Source organism: Aspergillus oryzae, chromosome 6, assembly GCF_000184455.2.
Source record: "Aspergillus oryzae RIB40 DNA, chromosome 6".
NCBI classification, from domain to species: Eukaryota; Fungi; Ascomycota; class Eurotiomycetes; order Eurotiales; family Aspergillaceae; genus Aspergillus; species Aspergillus oryzae.
In genome coordinates this window covers 2,927,241-2,944,888 of record NC_036440.1, presented here as the reverse complement: position 1 = coordinate 2,944,888, position 17,648 = coordinate 2,927,241, and the positions used below count along the sequence as shown (strand labels likewise).

At 48.6% G+C, this 17,648-nt stretch overlaps 4 protein-coding genes across 4 annotated transcripts; 3 read left to right on the top strand and 1 right to left on the bottom strand.

Annotated features, from left to right (window-relative positions):
• Window positions 1-3,910: 3,910 nt before the first annotated feature.
• Window positions 3,911-4,381, bottom strand: AO090038000276 (emp24/gp25L/p24 family protein; the record flags this gene model as incomplete). Its single annotated transcript, XM_023238362.1, has 2 exons — window positions 3,911-3,928; window positions 4,010-4,381. The coding sequence occupies 2 exons, from the start codon at window positions 4,379-4,381 to the stop codon at window positions 3,911-3,913; spliced, it is 390 nt and encodes a 129-aa protein (XP_023093070.1).
• Window positions 4,382-5,752: 1,371 nt separating this feature from the next.
• On the top strand, window positions 5,753-6,537 carry AO090038000278 (uncharacterized protein; the record flags this gene model as incomplete). The annotated part of the gene is made up of 2 exons (XM_023238361.1): window positions 5,753-6,103; window positions 6,529-6,537. 2 exons carry the CDS (start codon window positions 5,753-5,755, stop codon window positions 6,535-6,537), a joined length of 360 nt encoding a protein of 119 aa, XP_023093071.1.
• Window positions 6,538-7,737: 1,200 nt separating this feature from the next.
• On the top strand, window positions 7,738-8,773 carry bgt1 (1,3-beta-glucanosyltransferase Bgt1; the record flags this gene model as incomplete). The annotated part of the gene is made up of 3 exons (XM_001825169.3): window positions 7,738-7,997; window positions 8,060-8,317; window positions 8,377-8,773. 3 exons carry the CDS (start codon window positions 7,738-7,740, stop codon window positions 8,771-8,773), a joined length of 915 nt encoding a protein of 304 aa, XP_001825221.1.
• Window positions 8,774-10,434: 1,661 nt separating this feature from the next.
• On the top strand, window positions 10,435-17,160 carry AO090038000280 (putative myosin class II heavy chain (MHC); the record flags this gene model as incomplete). The annotated part of the gene is made up of 1 exon (XM_001825170.1): window positions 10,435-17,160. The coding sequence occupies one exon, from the start codon at window positions 10,435-10,437 to the stop codon at window positions 17,158-17,160; it is 6,726 nt and encodes a 2,241-aa protein (XP_001825222.1).
• Window positions 17,161-17,648: the final 488 nt, after the last annotated feature.

Genomic DNA, 17,648 nt, shown 5'->3' with positions numbered 1-17,648 from the left:
ATGCTCAAGTGGTCGGATACCTATATGGGAGGTGCCTACTGACTCTCTATCAGAGTATACAGTACTGGCTATGCAAGCGACCCGCAGCGCCAATCCTTTAATGTCTACCCAACCAAATGCCAGACCAAGCCTCTCCTGCACTTCGGGGGTCCCCACGTGGGTGCGAGGGAGCAGTTGGTTTGCTCGACTGGGTGTCAACCGGGAGTAACATGACCCGTTTATGAGTGTGGGAGACCTGGAGACCTTGTGAGCACGGGCTGTAGTTGTGGGTTCCATGGTCGATGCAAACGGGAAATTTCAATAGGGCACCGCTAAGGGTTGGGTCAGTCGAATTCACTAGCGCGAAGGCTTAAGATATCAGATCTGGCCACCCCATCGTCCGCAGATCATGTCTCGTGACTCATAATCATTGTTTCGACACACCATTTACTCCGTGGACTATTTACTCTATTGTTCTATAGGCATAACCTATTTTGCAGTAAACTGTCACAGTGTTGCTCCAAGGGTCTGTGCAGCATTCCGAAAAGACTGACATTGCCTAGCAAGGTACTTAATCTGCGTCGTCATGGTGCATCTGTAAGTTCAGTGCACAGATTATTACAGTCTCTTTGGTCCAATGATGTGGTCAGCACCTGTCAAACTAGTGATCTACCAGATGACTTACAGATCCATGGATGTCTCGACAATTCAAGCTGGGGCTTAAAATTGCCGACGCACAAAAGACGCCGTAATTGGCACACCTAATAATAACCCACAATCTTCGGCTAAGTTATAGCTACAGAAAAGAAAAACACTGTGTTAGTACTTCGAAGCGATTCGGGCAAAACGAGGATCTCTCTCTCTCTCTCTCTCTCTCTCTCGCAACACTGCAAAAAGATGGTCGACCATACTGTCTTATTCATACCCGAGAATCCTTCGCTCATGTACATCCAACTATCTCAATCTAATGACCACACCGTTTATTTGGGAAGTTGCCGATGTGCGTGTTGGATGTTTAGTATGCAGTGACCCGTCGGATGCTGGTGGAAGTTCAAGTGGATTGGATTTGGATTGATCAAAATTCCCCAAGCCTTATGACTCAAGTGGTTTTGGTACACTATAGCGTATGCCAATGAGAACGTGGAATAGAGCAATATTACTGTCCTTGGGAGAGCTTTTCCTGTATATATAATATAACAAATAGATTCTTAGGGTGGAGAGTACGGCAAGCATCCATAGACAAGAACAGCCGAGATTGAGGAAGAATATCCTTGGAGGTTTCTCTTTGTTCTTATTCTATGATCCCCGCTAGAGATGGAGCACAGTCCACATATACGACTGCGGAAGTGATACTCTAATCCTAAAATGAATGTCGAGCAACATCACCGGCGTACAATGGACACAATGTATTGCAAGCATGAATACACTGGCATATGGTACGACTTCACGTGGAATTGGTGAACAGAAAGGATACTGGAGATTAAATGTCGATGGTGTTATAGGATAAAAGCCCCTCATCGTAATCACTCCACTAGTGCGGGGTTCAATTGCGCCAGTCGAAAACTGTCATCTCCTAGGTGCATCATCAAATTTTAGACTCATTTTGCCTTCTAAACAATTCATTGACTTTGCACAACCCCTGTTCTACTGTCACTGGCTCTAGTAGTTCGTCACTCGCAAGCCATCATGTCCGGATTTCCCACCCTTAAGCCTGCCTTCACCGTTCGGGTGCGTATGCTGACCAACACCAAGACTTGTCTCATGTTACTGAAATCTGACTTGTAACTAGGTGAACATAGATGCTCCTCTAGCAGTTGGTGGGTCATGTTTCTAAGCCTTTGATACCAAAGAGCGGCAGACAACTAATCATGTGCATAGGCAGCGCCTCTCGGTCCAACCCTCTGCAGGTTGTGGTATGTCAACCTATCCCTCACATCTCTACCTAACATATAGACAGAAAGAATCTAATTGTACATTTTTGGTGGGCAAAAGCCAATGACCGGAGGTACCGTCAAGGGTGACTCTGGTTTCTCCCCCGCGCTCGACGCCGAATTCGTCGGTGTAGGCAATGACTACATCCACGCTGATGCCGATGGCAAGCACCTGCGATTGAATGCGCATGGAGTTCTTAAGTAGGCATTTACCTTTTTGCTCCTTCTCCATTCCCTTCTTTTCCTGCCTTCCTATATCCAGAATTTGTGTTCTAACTATCATCGTAATCCAGGACCAAGGATGATGCTGTAGGTTATTCTAATCCGCACGCACCAGCACATCGGAATGGAGGATAAGATACTTATCGACTGTCACAACAGCTCCTCTACCTGAACTACACCGGTGTTGTCACCCTCACCCCCGCAGAGCAGGCTGTCTTCGCCGGCACCGCCTCAGAGGGTTCAACGCCTTTCGGCAATATCTGTGAGTACATCGTTGGGTTATCCCTTCCAGAACCATCACTAACAGTAGCACTAGTCACCCATTTTACCTTCGAGGCAAGATAACGCCCTATTCCCACATTGAAGACAATACCATGTTAACATAAAAGCAGACCGGCGACGAGCGTTACAAGGACCTCGAGAACCGTGTTTTCGTCGGCCAGGGACGCTTCAACATCGAGAGCGGCAAGCCGGTCGTCGAGTACAGAGTCAGCCAGGTTCACCATGGTTAAGTCAGATTCTTTCACAATATCACGGTAGGACGAGCGTCAATCGATGTATCCACTCCAAGCGGAATATTAAACATATCCTCAACTCCCAGAAACAATTTTCGTAGGCTAGATTGTAGAGTAATGCCATGGCTGCCTACATACATATCAAGCATTCAGTCACCATCCAACAATGGTGTCCTCTCAGAGTTCCCTTCCACATCCCCCACCGTACGGACCCCACGCCGACGTAAAACCCCTCGCCCTTCCCAAGCACTCCAATCCGTATACCCACCCCCAAGTTTGCCCTGTGCCCAGGACTGCCTCAGTCTCTTTGTAGCCCATAACACGAAATACCCCAATGCAACAGTAGCCAATGTGCCCAGGACGGAGACCACGGCCGTCAAGAACGTAAAGGTACTAACATTGCACCCGAATGGCATAGCGCGGAGTTCCCATCGCTCCTTAGATCCCAAGGGACAGATATTCGAGGAGCCAAGAGGAGCCAAGATGGGGAAGCGAGCGGGATTGGGCACGCAGGTTGAGGTCTGTTAGGTTCAATTTAGACATATACTAGTAACTAAATATATGTATTGTTGAAGCGAAGTGGAGAGCATATAAAGAGAGAAGGTGTTATGTCCAACTGTATGAGAAAACGGTAATATCAACGTACCACTGAGCACCAGCTACAAGAGGCATCGCCTTGCAAACACCATCCGCAAGATTGTCTGCGCCAGCAGAGGTAAAAGAGCGGATCGTTTGTTTGGAGTGGGTATGACGTATTCGGGTCCATGGCCGGGATTGTGGTTGAGTTCGGAGAGTGATTGAATAATTGATTGTAGATTGTGATCTGTGTCTCTTTTATGCCCCAGGATGAGGGTAGAAGGAACTCTAGACTACTGTCATTACGAGGTTGATATCGCATGATATTTTTGATGTGTGCGGGGCGGCTGCAGGTTAATTTTATTTATATTGGAGATAAGAAGGTACCTTTCGTAAGAATGAGGTCTAGTCCAGCCTCAGTAGCTTAAATAGTGGTACTTTACGGGAACGCCCGATTGGCTTCTTTTTTGTCTCAAGCTGTAGGGTATTGGAAGTGCGCAAGCTGGGTAACACTTCTTCAATTGAATGAATTGTTTGTAGATGACTTAATATACTCGTGACTGTGCACATAAATTCATATATTTGACCTCGTCACTACGACATACTCGAAGTCTTTGATTTTGGTATAGGACACGCTCCATTGCACAAATGCCTAGAAAACCCCCATGAAATGCCCGGAAACATAAATTAAACCACGCGTTTGACCTGTCGGATCATAGTCAGTTATCGCCTAGTAAAAAGGGACAAGCAACCGGAGACGAGGAGCTTGTGTCCCATATAACTCACCTCAAAAAATCTCTTCAACCACCACACCTGGAAGATGCCCTCCCCGATAAGCACCGCAAGCTGGAAGATACTCCACCACTTCACTCTAGCATTTGTGCTCTCGGCGGTGTTTCGGTGTACCCGCTCTCTCACCACAATATAAGATTGCTCATCCTTAACCTGGGCCAATGCCTCCGAAAGACGACGAACTAGTAAACGGGAAACGATTAGCTGCTGGAGCGTCTCGAGCGCATATTGTGTTTTCATCCATACCTTCCACCTCCAAAGGATCTTGGGGCATTTCCGATTCGGGGACGTAGACAATTCCATGAACATTGAAGGATACCTCTTTAGAGTTCGAAGTCCATCCCTCGTTGCTGAAGCAGTAGACATATTTACCATCCGCGTGAGCAACAAACGAGTAGTCCTCGGAGGAGATAGCTTGTTTATAGTACTGGCGGTTGTTCAAGGGGTCCTCGACCTAGCAGCAAAAAAAAGAAAAAACGTCAGCGCTCAGTTCATTCAATTCCAGTCAGTCCAAGTATCCGGTTGTTGGATTCTTATTGAATGAGACCCGCCATCGACCGAGGCCCAATCTGCATTCCGAAACAGCATAATGAGAGGGAAGGGCCGTACCCAGAAGTCGATCTCCAGATTGCCACTGCCTCCGAATTCCCGATCACCGACTTGGAAGCTGACCGTCATCTTGTCATCTTTGTGGAGTGATTCGTGGTAGCATTCTCTCGAGTGAGCCTTAAGCTGGATGGTGTGTGCGGTCACGGCGGTCATCCACCCCAGCGCGGTGATCAGGAGAGTTGTTGCGGAAAATCGCATGGTGGGTGTAGGGTTCCTTTCCTGCAATCGTAGTTTTCGACTGAGGGAATAGTATGAGCCTTCGAAAGAAAGCAGGTAGTGGTGGTGGACGATTGCGGCCTGACGGTTGATATTCCCGACGACGCGCAAGGTGGTCTTCTCTCATTCCGTCTGGGAAGTTGAGGCGCTCGGACCACCAAAGTGCGGTGTATGGCCTCAGGTGTCACATTGTGAAGTTTATGAAATTATGCCAACTATACAAACAAGCAATCAATGAAACAGTTTCTAAGAATAATTAACTAGGTATTGTTACATTTGGACGACAATTAAAATTACTCAGTCACTCCATCTATGCAAAGGTTGCCTATTCAAGTAGTAACCTGTTTCTAATGGCATATCTAATCCATTTACTTTACACACTAGATGCTTCTCAATATAGTGAATTAGTGAAGTGTTCTAATGACTTATTACATGTTCTTTCCCCACATACTAACTATTCAGAGTAACTGACATGGACATATACCTGTGGCATATGGGCATTGACCTTCTGAAAGCTAGCTGACGGTATATCTCTCAAAGTATACAGTGATATGTCAGTTAAGAGAATGTCAATCACCACCCCCCATATATTCCTTTTTAGGAAGCCACTGTCTGCTCCCCCGTCATTGCGATCATGCTTATGGACCTCGCCCCTTCATGTTTCCTGGCGATGCCCATATACATAAATCCACAACGGACACATCAGTCATCCCATAATATATTCATGAAACCGCCTCTCTGGGTGGCCTAAAGTGTCCGAAATCCATGAAAGCTTGCCATGCCTGTACTTATAGTGGACGGTGAACGTTACCGAGTGCCCTTCATGCCATTCTTCAGAGGCTACAGAACCAACAATGAAAGATGGCTCACCTATAATGCTAAAATTGTGAGAAGTATTAGTTTGAATTTCACATGAAGAGAAAAGTCCATGACCATTACTTTTCAATTGCTAACGGTGAATATATGCAGCGTGGGAAAGTTACACCCGAAGCTCCTGGAAGCACCAAGTGGTCTGCTCAAGATGATATAACCCTTCAGGACCTTAGAAACTGCAATATCCCATGGAAGTATATATCTGCTGCGATGAACAATAAGCCCATCGAAGAGCTCAAAGAGCGATGGCTGAATCTCCGAGATGGCATCACGCAAGAGATCGTTGCAAAACCGAGGAGAGAGACCAATCAGATGCATTTCGTCTGTGAACTGCCAGGGAAAGTTGGGCGGAATGTGTCTTTCTCAGATCCATTGGCTACGAATGACAATGTGAGTACATTCACTCTACGAGGTTAGCTTGAGCTACTCGTTACCTCTATTTCTGACAAGCCATCCCGGTAGGCTGATGACTATCTTATTGCCTCCCGACCGTCAAAAGTCAAACATGTGCTCTATACCGATGAGAACTTTGATTTGGAGGACGTGCTGCTTCTACATGCAATTGCTGCAAAATGGGAAAGAGATAAATGGTTGGCCGTTAGTACACAATTCAATGACAGGACCGGGCGCAGTATTACCCCAGACGAGGCGAAATCGATGATCGATCCAGAAGAGGTCTGGGATTGCGATTGCCATTGGGGAACCTAAAAAAACCTTGATTATTTCGAGACCCAGACCGGGGGTTTTCGGCAACCGGAAACACCATGTGGTCGGTACATGGAATGTTTGATGGCTCGAGTACTTGTCCGAAATAGGTAGGTTAGGTGGACATGTCAAAATAAGAATGTGGAAGTTGTTGCATGAAATTTTTCTTTCCTTCCTGTTTCTCGGGCCCTCTCGTTCTCGATGCGCCTTTGACTCCCTACCAAAGGTTCGGGTGGATTAGGGATTCGCGTTCTAAGGGTCTGATTGTCACACCATGACGTCGGTCAACGGGTATCTGTTAGAAATGAGTAGTAGCCACAAACTTGGACCGAGGTTTCCATAAGACCTTCCCATGTTTCTTGAGAGCGAGAAGTATTCGGTGAAGGCCGAGAACAACAGGATGAAGCATCCGCATCTGACCGGATGAGAAAAATCATTCGATAACGCCACGCGATGAGTGAGACTCGGGCTTTGGTCGGTACCAGTTCGGGATGCCAAATCGATGCTGTAAGGAGTAGCGTGGCACCATTAACATTAGTACGGGAGTACCTAAAGGCAATATTAAACTGAGTCGGTCATGGTAGATTATGTCGACAGAGCATAGTAAACTGATACCGAACTTGATTCCAGACCCTGAAACCCTGCAGAACCCAAGTCAGTAGCAGTGCTCCGTCGTAGTACTAATCGCTGTGGGCCAGGTCTTAACTTCCTCAAGTTTAGTGGAGGTTTCAGTCGAGAACCCAAGAATAGCATTGGCTTATAGGGATCGCCGGGTCACTTTGCGTCTGCCACTGAGCAATCCAGAGGGAAGCGTTGGCAGACAACAGGGACGGCTGGTGGGGACCCGAAGGGTCTGGAAGGGTTCAAAATCTCTCAATGCGATTGTGGATTGGATGATTCTGGTGGACCCTGGCATGAGTGGGTCAACTGGAGCCTTTTTCTAATCTTATGATTGGCCAAGGCTCCGTTCTCTTTGATCGTTCACTTCCATTCACCCCAGGAGATTTGCTGTGACTCTGTGTGCTTCAGGAGGCAATTCTTACCCAATCCAACTCCACACTTTCTTTTCTTGACGTACAGCTTCTATTCTTATATATTCCCAGTCCATCCTTCCTACCAACTGCCCCCCTTCGCTATATTGTTGTTATTTTGGTCTTATTCCAATTTCTTTCTTTTTATTGTACTTGTGCAGACCTCCTTTTCCTTTTTCTTTTTTCACAGTACAAATAGACAGAAGGCGTTTTATTCCCTTCTCCTTCGCAGTCTCTACTCGTAAACTCATACTTTCTTTCCTTGACCGAGCGACTACATCTCCGAAAATGCGTACCGCTGGTCTTCTTTCTCTTTTACTCGCAGCGATTCCCGCTGTTACCGCGGAGCGGGGTACCCTTGGTCTCGCCCTGGGTAACAAGAATCCTGACGGCACCTGCAAGTCTACTAGCGACTATGAGGCCGACTTTGACGCGCTCAAGAGCCTGACTACCCTCGTTCGTACATACTCCGCCAATGATTGCAACACCGCTGTGAACATCGTTCCTGCAGCCAAGAACAAGCAGTTCAAGGTCGTGCTGGGTGTCTGGTAGGTCATACATGATATAGTCGCTGGAGTCCTCGGGGTATTAACATAGCTTGTTTCGTTAGGGCTGATTATGACGAATCCTTCAACAATGACTTCAATGTCTTGAAGCAGATTGTTCCCGGAAATGAAGATGTTATCCCTTCGATCACTGTCGGTTCTGAAACTCTTTACCGCAAAGGCCTTACTGCCCAGCAGCTCCTGGACAAGATCCGTACGGTCCAGAATGCGTTCCCCAAGGTTAACGTTGGCACGGTGGACAGCTGGAACATTTTCAATGATGGTACTGCCGATCCCATCATCCAAGGAGGTGTCACTTACTTGTACGTTGTCTGAAATCGGTGTCGTTTCAGATTCACCGCCCTAACTAACCTCCTCATAGCTTGGCCAATGGCTTCGCCTATTGGCAAGGAACGGATATTGACCATGCCACCGAGACCTACTGGAATGACACGAGGCTTGCTAAGGAGCATATTGAGAGGATTGCTGGCAACAACCAGGACAAGATTATCTTCGGAAACGGCGAGACTGGTTGGCCCACCGATGGCGGTTCTGACTATGGAAACGCCAAGGCTAGCACTCAAAATGCTGAACGGTACTGGAAGGACGCTGTCTGCGCTATGCTGACCTGGGGCGTCGACGTTTTCTACTTTGAGGCTTTCGACGAATCCTGGAAGCCCAAGAGCATTGGTGACAACGGCGAGGAGAAGGATGAGACCCACTGGGGTCTTTTCACTGCCGACCGCAAGGCCAAGTTCGACTTGTCTTGCCCTAACTAAGCTTACTTTCATTCCTTCTGGCATCGGCGGGATGTCCGGCCGCCGTTGTTCACTTTGAAATTCTCCTGTATCATATATTGAAGTCTTAGCTCAACAGGCGAGGAACCTGACCGCGCATTTATGCGTCAATATCTGTGCAAATTTTTGGGCGCACTATTACTATGAATCATGTAAAAGTAAAGTACCTGGTATTAGTTCAATTGTGATGATAATTCTATAAGAATACTGAGTAACCTGGTCCTTTCTTTATCAACGGTGAGAGTGATATCCTATGGAAGCCGCCAAGACCGTAATACCACGTGAAAGGCGGGAATGTTTACATAATCAATACTACGTATGTCAGGTACTGTACATTGAGTGATACCGAGCAGGTATCTGCGTATAGGTATGGTATGTATGGTAATGACTTGCCCAAGAGAACCGTGGTTTCCGCAGTGGTGGAATTTACCCCTGAATGGAGGACACGAACCAAAGAGATGTGTTTATTTGTTTATGGGGTCGAACATCACTCAGGGGCTGGCCTATTGCCTTTGCTGACGGCCTCTGTGGACTCTGTATGTTCCAGAAAAGATGCAGCTCATATGGAGTACTTACATGTGTAAGCAATAGTGAAGCAACCAACAGTAATTAGATCCAGACTCCATACGTGTTTCCACAGGAGAGTCGGATCACCCACCACTTATCTCAGACTGTTTATCAGCGTCCATAGATAATCGGATATCTTTCCAGGGAGAGTAAGAAGTTAGGCTGACCACATACCGATTCTTGGTATGTGCATCAGATTGGAGTTGGTAGGAATGCATGAATGCATGAATGTCTTGAGTGTATGGATGTATGGGCGTATGGATGTGTGTATCACCCACTTGGTACAGAGTAGGTGTGTATTGTCGAGATGGCGGTCAAGTCAAATAGTAGTACTACTAGTAGTAAGGCTAGTAAAGTAGTCACTTTGAACCTCCGGTATATTCTGACTGTAAAATACTTTACTTTTCCCCAACGGCCGCGCTTTTTGAGGTCTCTCCGCCTATGATATTCTTCCTCGGCCGCTTAAGTCTGAACGGGGAAGTTTAGTTCTTTTGGCTGATCGTGTCATGGTCTGAGTCCAAAGATTAGAACCAAAAGAAAAAAAAAAAAAAGACCGAGCGAACTGATTATTATCTCTCTCGTCTTTCATCCTTCTTCCCCTTAGTTCCGATTTCGTTCTTTTCATAGTCCAATTTCGATCCAACAGAGTCCTTCGTGTATGCGCCATGTCGAATTATTTCGCATACCCTAGGTTCCTGTGATCTGTTATTCATTCCTTCTTTTTAACCCCCTGAAGAGGATCCTCTCGCTCTACCCCAAAACACGTCTCACCGTCGCAGTTCGGCCTCAACCTGCAACTCCCCTCGTTGCCCTCTTACGTGTGCCGATCGGAGGTAATCTGCGAGGTGGATTCGGACTCGGTCGTTTAATTTCCATGCTTCAACATTCTGGGCGATAAGGAGAGCAGCAAGCAAGTGCTTGCTGCTGCAGTCGACACGGAAGGTGTGTGTTTGTGCATGTGGTCCTATGGCTATATCCTTCGAGTCCCTTTTATGGACAGTTTCAATCAACTTTCTTGCCGTCCTTTCCTATTTCACCAATAGCACTGCATCAGGAACTAAAATCTCAAATGTTCAATGCCTCTAGATCTAGACCCGTCCGTATCTTTCGCCAATTCGGCGCATTCTCCGCCGTTGCACTCCATCGATACCTCCCGCCTGCGTGACGATTCTCTTTTGGCTGCTCCATTGACATCGTCCTTCACATCGCCAGGTGCGTCGAGTCTCTCGACCACTGGTTCTCCTGGCCGTCGGAACTCTTTTAAAGGGACCAGCATAACTTCAAATCCGCCGTCCACCCTCCCCACGTTGCCGAAGTACCGGGCTGCTTGGGATTCGTCCACTTCGTCCCCAGAGAACAGAAAAGCTGAAAGCAGCATCTACTATACGACAGCCTGGGGCTCCCCGTATGCTGCACCTAGCCCTCGGAGACTCTCGTGGTCATTGAGTCAGCACGCTGGAATCGGCCGAGGCTCTAGGGATAGCTCCCCGACTTCGATGCGCAGTGGTATTTACAACGGGTCCGAAACGAATAACCCCGAATTGGTCTTAACGTCCGCCCCCGAAGAGCCGACTACCCATCTGCACGACAGTATTCGCAACCGCTCTCCAGGAAGAGATATATTTGGCAGAAGAGGAGGGAAGTCGATCAAAGATTTCACACAGGATTGGATCAACCAATATCTCTCCGGCCAGCCAAGGACCGAACGCAGCAACTGGCTGAGCGACGACTCTGGCAGCGAGGCCCCATCGTTTTTTACAGCTCAAAATCATTTCGCAGACGACCTCTCTGACGACTGGCTTGGTTTCGAACAAGATAAGCGCGAAGAAGACTTACTTAGAACTCCGACATTGGCCGACTTTGCGAACCGAGGAGCAGGAACTGGTAACGGAGAAGGTAGTGCCGCTCGTCAGAGAACTAAGGAATATTTACACAGAAGAGCGGAGACACTACGACAGGAAGACTTCTGGGGTTTCGCATACGACAAAGATCCCCAAACCATCACTATGGCGGATACCAAGGAGGTACAGCTCCCCACTGAACCGGGAGCCAAGGCGCTGCCTTCAGTTGAAAAGCCACTTCCTCCTCCCCCAGCAGATGCATTGAACGAAAACCCTTTAGCTATGGAAAACACGACAAACGCGGAAGCCAAAGCTGTGAAGACGCCAGTTTCAGACAAGCCTGCACAACGAATTAGAAAAAAAGTTGCTTGGCGCGGAAAAGCATGCTTCGTCGGGCTTCCACCGGAAGATAAGCGAGGCAGCGAGGAGTCTGGGCACCGGTTATTGACTGTCGAAGATGTCAACAGGCGCCTAAAATCATGGGAGGAGAAAGGTTATGACGTGCGCGGATTTAGCGTCGGTGCATCAGAGGATTATTTGAATACAGAATTGGGCGGACTTAGTCGTCCCACCTGGCCCGATGCTACTGAAGTCCAAGAAGAATGGAATTCCCGGAGCTATACCGTTTGCTTTCCCAATAAAGCCGTATGGGATGCATATGTAAACTTCCTTCAGGAAGAGAAGTTACGAGCTCTGGGTGTATTTTTGGGTGATGATGAAGTACAACCGTCAGTTTCACCTGCATCGGCCGCCATGAGCCAGATGGCACCCTTCCCTGGTCTTGTTTCCTCACCACCAATACCCACGGCGTCTGCGGCTAGTAACCCACTGTCGCTGTCTCACCCGTTCTCTCCCCAGTTGAGTCAATCCACAAATGCCCGCAATGGTATGGGTTCTTTGACTTCTCCTGCTTCACAGTTCGGTGTACAAACACCCTTTCTGGGGGTGGATCAGAACCTTCTTCCTGGATATCATATTCCTTTCCAACCTACACCTCCTGCACAGGGTTCTTTGACCCCCCAGAGTTTCTTCAATGCACGCCAAGCAGGCGCGGCGTCTACTCTTGCTGGCACACTGCCAAACTTAACCTCTATATTATCACCAGTCTCTCCGTTGAATGAACAGAATGCGTTCCACCCCGGCCTGAACGAACAATCTGGACTACCGAAAGAAACATTCGGCGATAATATGGGTTATGACATGCAGGATAACATGACGGAAGGCCAGCTACTGCGTCCTATACGCACCCCTACCGAAAACCCGGATAACTTCCATGCTTCGACTGTTGAGATCGCCCACCCCACGCCTCGTGGCCATAGTCGTGGTCACAATCTGAGCGAGACACTTCAGAAAGGCCTTGACCAATATGCGCAGTCTGAATACCACTTGGAGGAGTCGATAAATAGACAATTGGATGAAGGTGACCGCGAACCTCACGGTTTCAATAGTTCGGATATATTAAAGTCTCGGTGGGCTCTACCAGAGAATACCAACCACGATATCCAACATTTGCCTCAACATGTGCATCAATATTACGGCGAAGCATACCCTGGAGATAACGCACAGGAAGGCTCAGATATCGATACTAACCCCAGTCTTTCCGGTACACCTCATGGACCGCTTGCGAACCATATACCTTGGCATGAACCAAAACCAAGCGCTGGGTCATACGGCGGCGGACACCGCTCGAAGCTTTCGTCTTCTACTTTGAATGTTGATGCGAAGGAATTTGACCCGACAGCGCCTTCTTCACAGGCCTTCCAATATCAGGATAATTCCTTCCAATTCCCGGCGGCGGGCCATCCTATGTTTGCATTTGGCTCTGGTGCGGGCTTCAAGCAGCCCGCAGGTTCTTTCAATGTGACCGCTCCTTCCTTCACGCCAGGCTCTTTCAATGTCGCTGCCCCGGTTTTCAACCCAACCAATAATCATTACTCGGCAGACCCTGAACAGTCATCAGGCGGCAGAACTAAGATCTTTGATGATGTCGACTTGTCCCAAGCGCAGAAGCTTACCAAAAAGTCGAAAGCTATTCCCATTGTACGCCCGGATGATAACGAGGCTAATCAGTACAACGAAGAGGCAGCAGAGAATGAAAATGGTCGGTCTGCCGCTCCTACAGATCGCCACAAACGTGCCCGCCGTAGTCTTGAGGGCCCTGATGGAGAAGCGCAGATTAGCGTGTCTCATGCGCTGTCAGAAAACATTAATGCACAAGCAACACAGTCATCTAACACAACCCATGTATCTGCAGGAGGCAAAGAGAACACTTCGCCTGATAAGGACGGTGTCAATTCAGTGGAGAGGGAAGTCGTTCCAGCCCAGGATCGCAAACCCCAAGAGCGAAAGGACACTCCTGTCAGTGAAGCGTCAACCTGGATGCCTTCTGATACGAAAGATGAGAGCGCAGACGCACGAGCAGATACATTGGAACAGAACCAGGCGGCGACAACACAGCCCGGGCCCGAAGAAGCTGGTGACGAGAAAACAGACCCAAAGCAACCACTAGCAGTCGAGGCAGGTACCCCTTTCATTGTTCCCAAAGAGAAAGAGCAACCCATGGAGGAAACTACCGATACTCGTTTGAACGGATCGGTCCTTTCGGCAGACGCAAAGCCATTCGAATTCAAACCATCAGTGCCTGATTTTATTCCCGTTGTGGTCGAACAGCCGAAGACATCTCCTGAAGACGTTGTCAAGAAAGGTGACATCATGGCTTCACAGAATGCTGTCGCAAGCTCACCAGCTGCACACAAGGAAGACGTGGTTCCAATTGAGCCGACGCAATCAGGAACCGATCCATCCGGTGATGAGCTGAGAACAGGCGCTCCTCAATCTGAACGAGGCGTAGGACGTGAGTCTGAGGAGGAGTCCATGGATGATGCGGAACTGAATGCTGTTATGGAACAGTTGAATGAAGACTCGGATGTAGGAATTGAGAGGTTAAGCACACCTCATCCTACAAACCGATTCCCTGAATCGGTTCTTGGGCCGTCAAAAGAAAAGCGACATGTCCACGCAGAGATCAGAAGTGAAGCCCCAAGCCCCAGTCCAGGAAGGGGTCAGATGTCCCAAGCATTGAATGTGCCCAAACTTGACTTTGATGCCCAATCCCAGTTCTCAGCTACCCCCTCGAAGAACTTCGCCTCCACTATCCACTCGCCCATCCGACAGTTGGTTAGCCGAAACGATCACATCAGTGACTGGGACAGTGTTATCTCATCGGGCGAAGACGAGAAGCTAGCGAACCGGAGCAGATTTTTTGATCGCCGCATTCATGAGCTTGTGGGCTCGGTTGTTGAGGAGCGCCTCTCTCCTCTCGAGCGTGCATTGATAGCTATTGAGAACTCCATCTCCACAATCACCTTCGGAGGATCTCAGAACAAATGGTCATGGAGTGCCTCTGTCGAGGGTGAGGAAAGCGATGCCGACGACGAAGAAGAATATGAGGAGGATGCGTCCTACAGAGAAAGATCCCCCGCTCGCCAAAGAGGTCGAAAGTTTGACAAATTAAAGAACGTGGTTCTAGAAGCATTGGCGAGTCGTGACGCTCAGCATGCCGCAGAGAAGCCTGCCAACTCCGAATTCGCCCAACTTCAACAAAGTGTTACAGACCTACAGGCTTTGACACTGAAGAAACTCTCTCAAGACTCTACGACCGATCTGAGAGAAATGATTGAAGAGGTTGTCTCAGCCCAATTCAGCCAGCAGAAGCCTCGCGCCTCGGAGGCCGAGGAGATCGGTGCTGATAGCCTCATGCTTCAAATTGATGGCCTGAAAGAAATGCTAAGGGTAAGCGATGAGCGTGCTGAGGAGGAATACAAGAAGCGTAGAGAAGCGCAGGACTCTGTTGTAGAGCTTCAGCACCTTCTAAAGGTTTCTGAGGACAACGCTGCTCGCCACAGCGAGGCTGCCGAATCTGCCGAAACTCGTCTGCTCCAGTTCAAGGAAGAAAAGATTCCTTATTTCGAACAGGTCCAGTCAAGGTCCGATGCACTTGAGCAAGAACATGCCAAACTCAAGTTAACTCTAGCCGAGATTTCTTCGAAGAACATATCCCTCGAAGGGACCTTGGACGAATACAGATTCTCTAGTGACCACTGGAAGCAGGAGAGCGAACAGTCCAAGGCCCAGATCGAAGAAATGAAAACTGAAAATAAGGATCTACGTGTCACTATCGATCATATGAAGTCGCGGATCGAGGATGGATTGAGTGTAAGACAAAATCTAAGCGAAAAATTCGACCGCCTTCAAGACGAAATGGCGACCGTGACTCGGGACATTACTCGCGACCAGGCCTCCTGGCGCAAACGGCAAGAAGAGCATGTAGCCAGGTATAACGAACTCCAGGCTGCTTACAACCGTGAAGTGAAACTTCGGGAGAAACTTGAGGTCGACATCAGTGAGTTGGAACAGCAGGAGCGAGAAGCGGCGAAGCTGAAGTTTATCTTTGGTCAGTCTCAACAAGAGAATGCCCGGTTGGAAGAGCTAGTGGCAAACCTCAGAATTGAGAATCACGACCTAGAGATAAAGGCGGCTCGCTTTGAGCGCGAGTTTAACGAGGCACGGGAGAGCAGTAGAGTTGAAATCCAGCGTACCAGATCTTCGTTGGAGACAGATGTTGAGGCTGCTAACAGTCAGGTCAACATTGTCCGTGCGGAACTAGAAGCACAAATCCTGCGTCTCCAGGGTCAACTGGATAGTGTCCGGCTCGATAGTGATACTGCACAACAACGCTACGAGATGCTGCTGGAGGAGGCCAATGAAACTAAGGCCAGTGCTGTGGCCTCGATGGCGAACACCCATGAACTTGCTATGGAAGAGCAGCGCAAGCTGCATGAGCGCATCCTCAATGATCTTCGCGAGCGCCATGCCCGCGCCTTGCACAATGCATCTGAGGATAGACAGCGCGCAGAATCTCATTTGACGGAACGCTTGGAACTGTCGGAAGATAAAGCTAAGCACCTTCAGGATCGTGTTCATCATCTAGAAGAGAGGCTCGAAATTGCTCAGTCCGCTGCTCGTGCTGCCGCTGAAGCCGCTCAGGCAGCCCAGGCAGCGAAGGCAGCTCCTGTGGCCTCGTCTTCAGCACACTCTACATCCCCATCGTTGTCATTCAGCGAGGGAACTATGGTCCCTGAGAAGATCTCTCCTCAGGCCTTACGTGAGTCAATTCTTGTCCTACAGGACCAACTGCAGCAGCGCGAAACCCGCATCGAGGAACTGGAGCAAGAGGTTGCTTCTTTCGACAAGGATGCACCGAATAAGCTCAAAGAGAAGGATACAGAAATCACCTGGTTACGTGAACTTCTTGGAGTCCGTATCGACGATCTACAGGACATCATCAGGACTTTGTCACAACCATCGTTTGATCACAACACTGTGCGTGATGCCGCCATCCGTTTGAAGGCCAATCTGCAAATGCAACAGCAAGAAAAGGAGAGGGCTTCGTCCGGACAGAGTTTCCCCAGTTTTCCTTCCCTTTCCGAGTTGACTGTATCACCGCGCTCTCTACCCCTCGCTGCCGCTGCCGCATGGGGCAACTGGCGCAGGGGGAGAGAAACCCCTAATACCGGCACCTCTGAACAAACACCGTCCAAGCCGAGTAATGCAACTGCTTTCCTATCCGGACTTTTGACACCTCCTGGTTCTAACGCTAGACAAGCCACTCCAAATGCGACTGCTCCTGTTACAAGAGGTTGGAGACAACCATCAGAGAGTCGCCCCCTCAGAGGCTATGATACTACCCCGAGACAAACGTCAGCACGTGCGAGCAGAATGCAAGAACTACCAAGAACTCCCCCTCTGCTGCGCAGGTCAAGCTATGACCATGATGCCGAGCCCACCGACTATGGAGAGGGCTCTTGGGCAGAAGAAAACGAGAGTACGGCTGATGGTCTCGTCTCGGCGTCACCTAAAGAGACCGGAGATGGTCCATTTGGACCGCAGATAGCATCTTAGATTGTTTATATCTCTTTTCTATCTCTCACTTTGGACTGATAGCTGATTAGCTCTTTTTTCCAGCCCAGTATTTTTACCTGTGACATTATGCTGCATACTAGCTTGCTCTCTTTTGATATTTTGCGTTTGTGTATTTGCGATTAAGCTTCTCTTGTTTCTAATGGCAGTGGGATTACGATCATTTTCTTTCACTTCCACACCACTTTTTCCACTTTGGTCTCTGTCTTTCCTCCTCTGATACCAATACCATCTGTATGAGTTTGCGGCAATCTTTTGTACAATTCTTTGGCTTCCAAATGTTTATAATGGACTTGACCTCTCGCTCGTTATCTTAGCACTCCCATCACTCTCGTTTCCATCTGCCGAATAGTGACACGTTTGCCTTGCGTGTCACATCCTACAATATTCCTGCATCTGTTTACGCTTTCCCCTCCATGTGGTCCATTTTGCTACCAGCCTCGGCTGTTAGTGTATGTAGATACCCATTA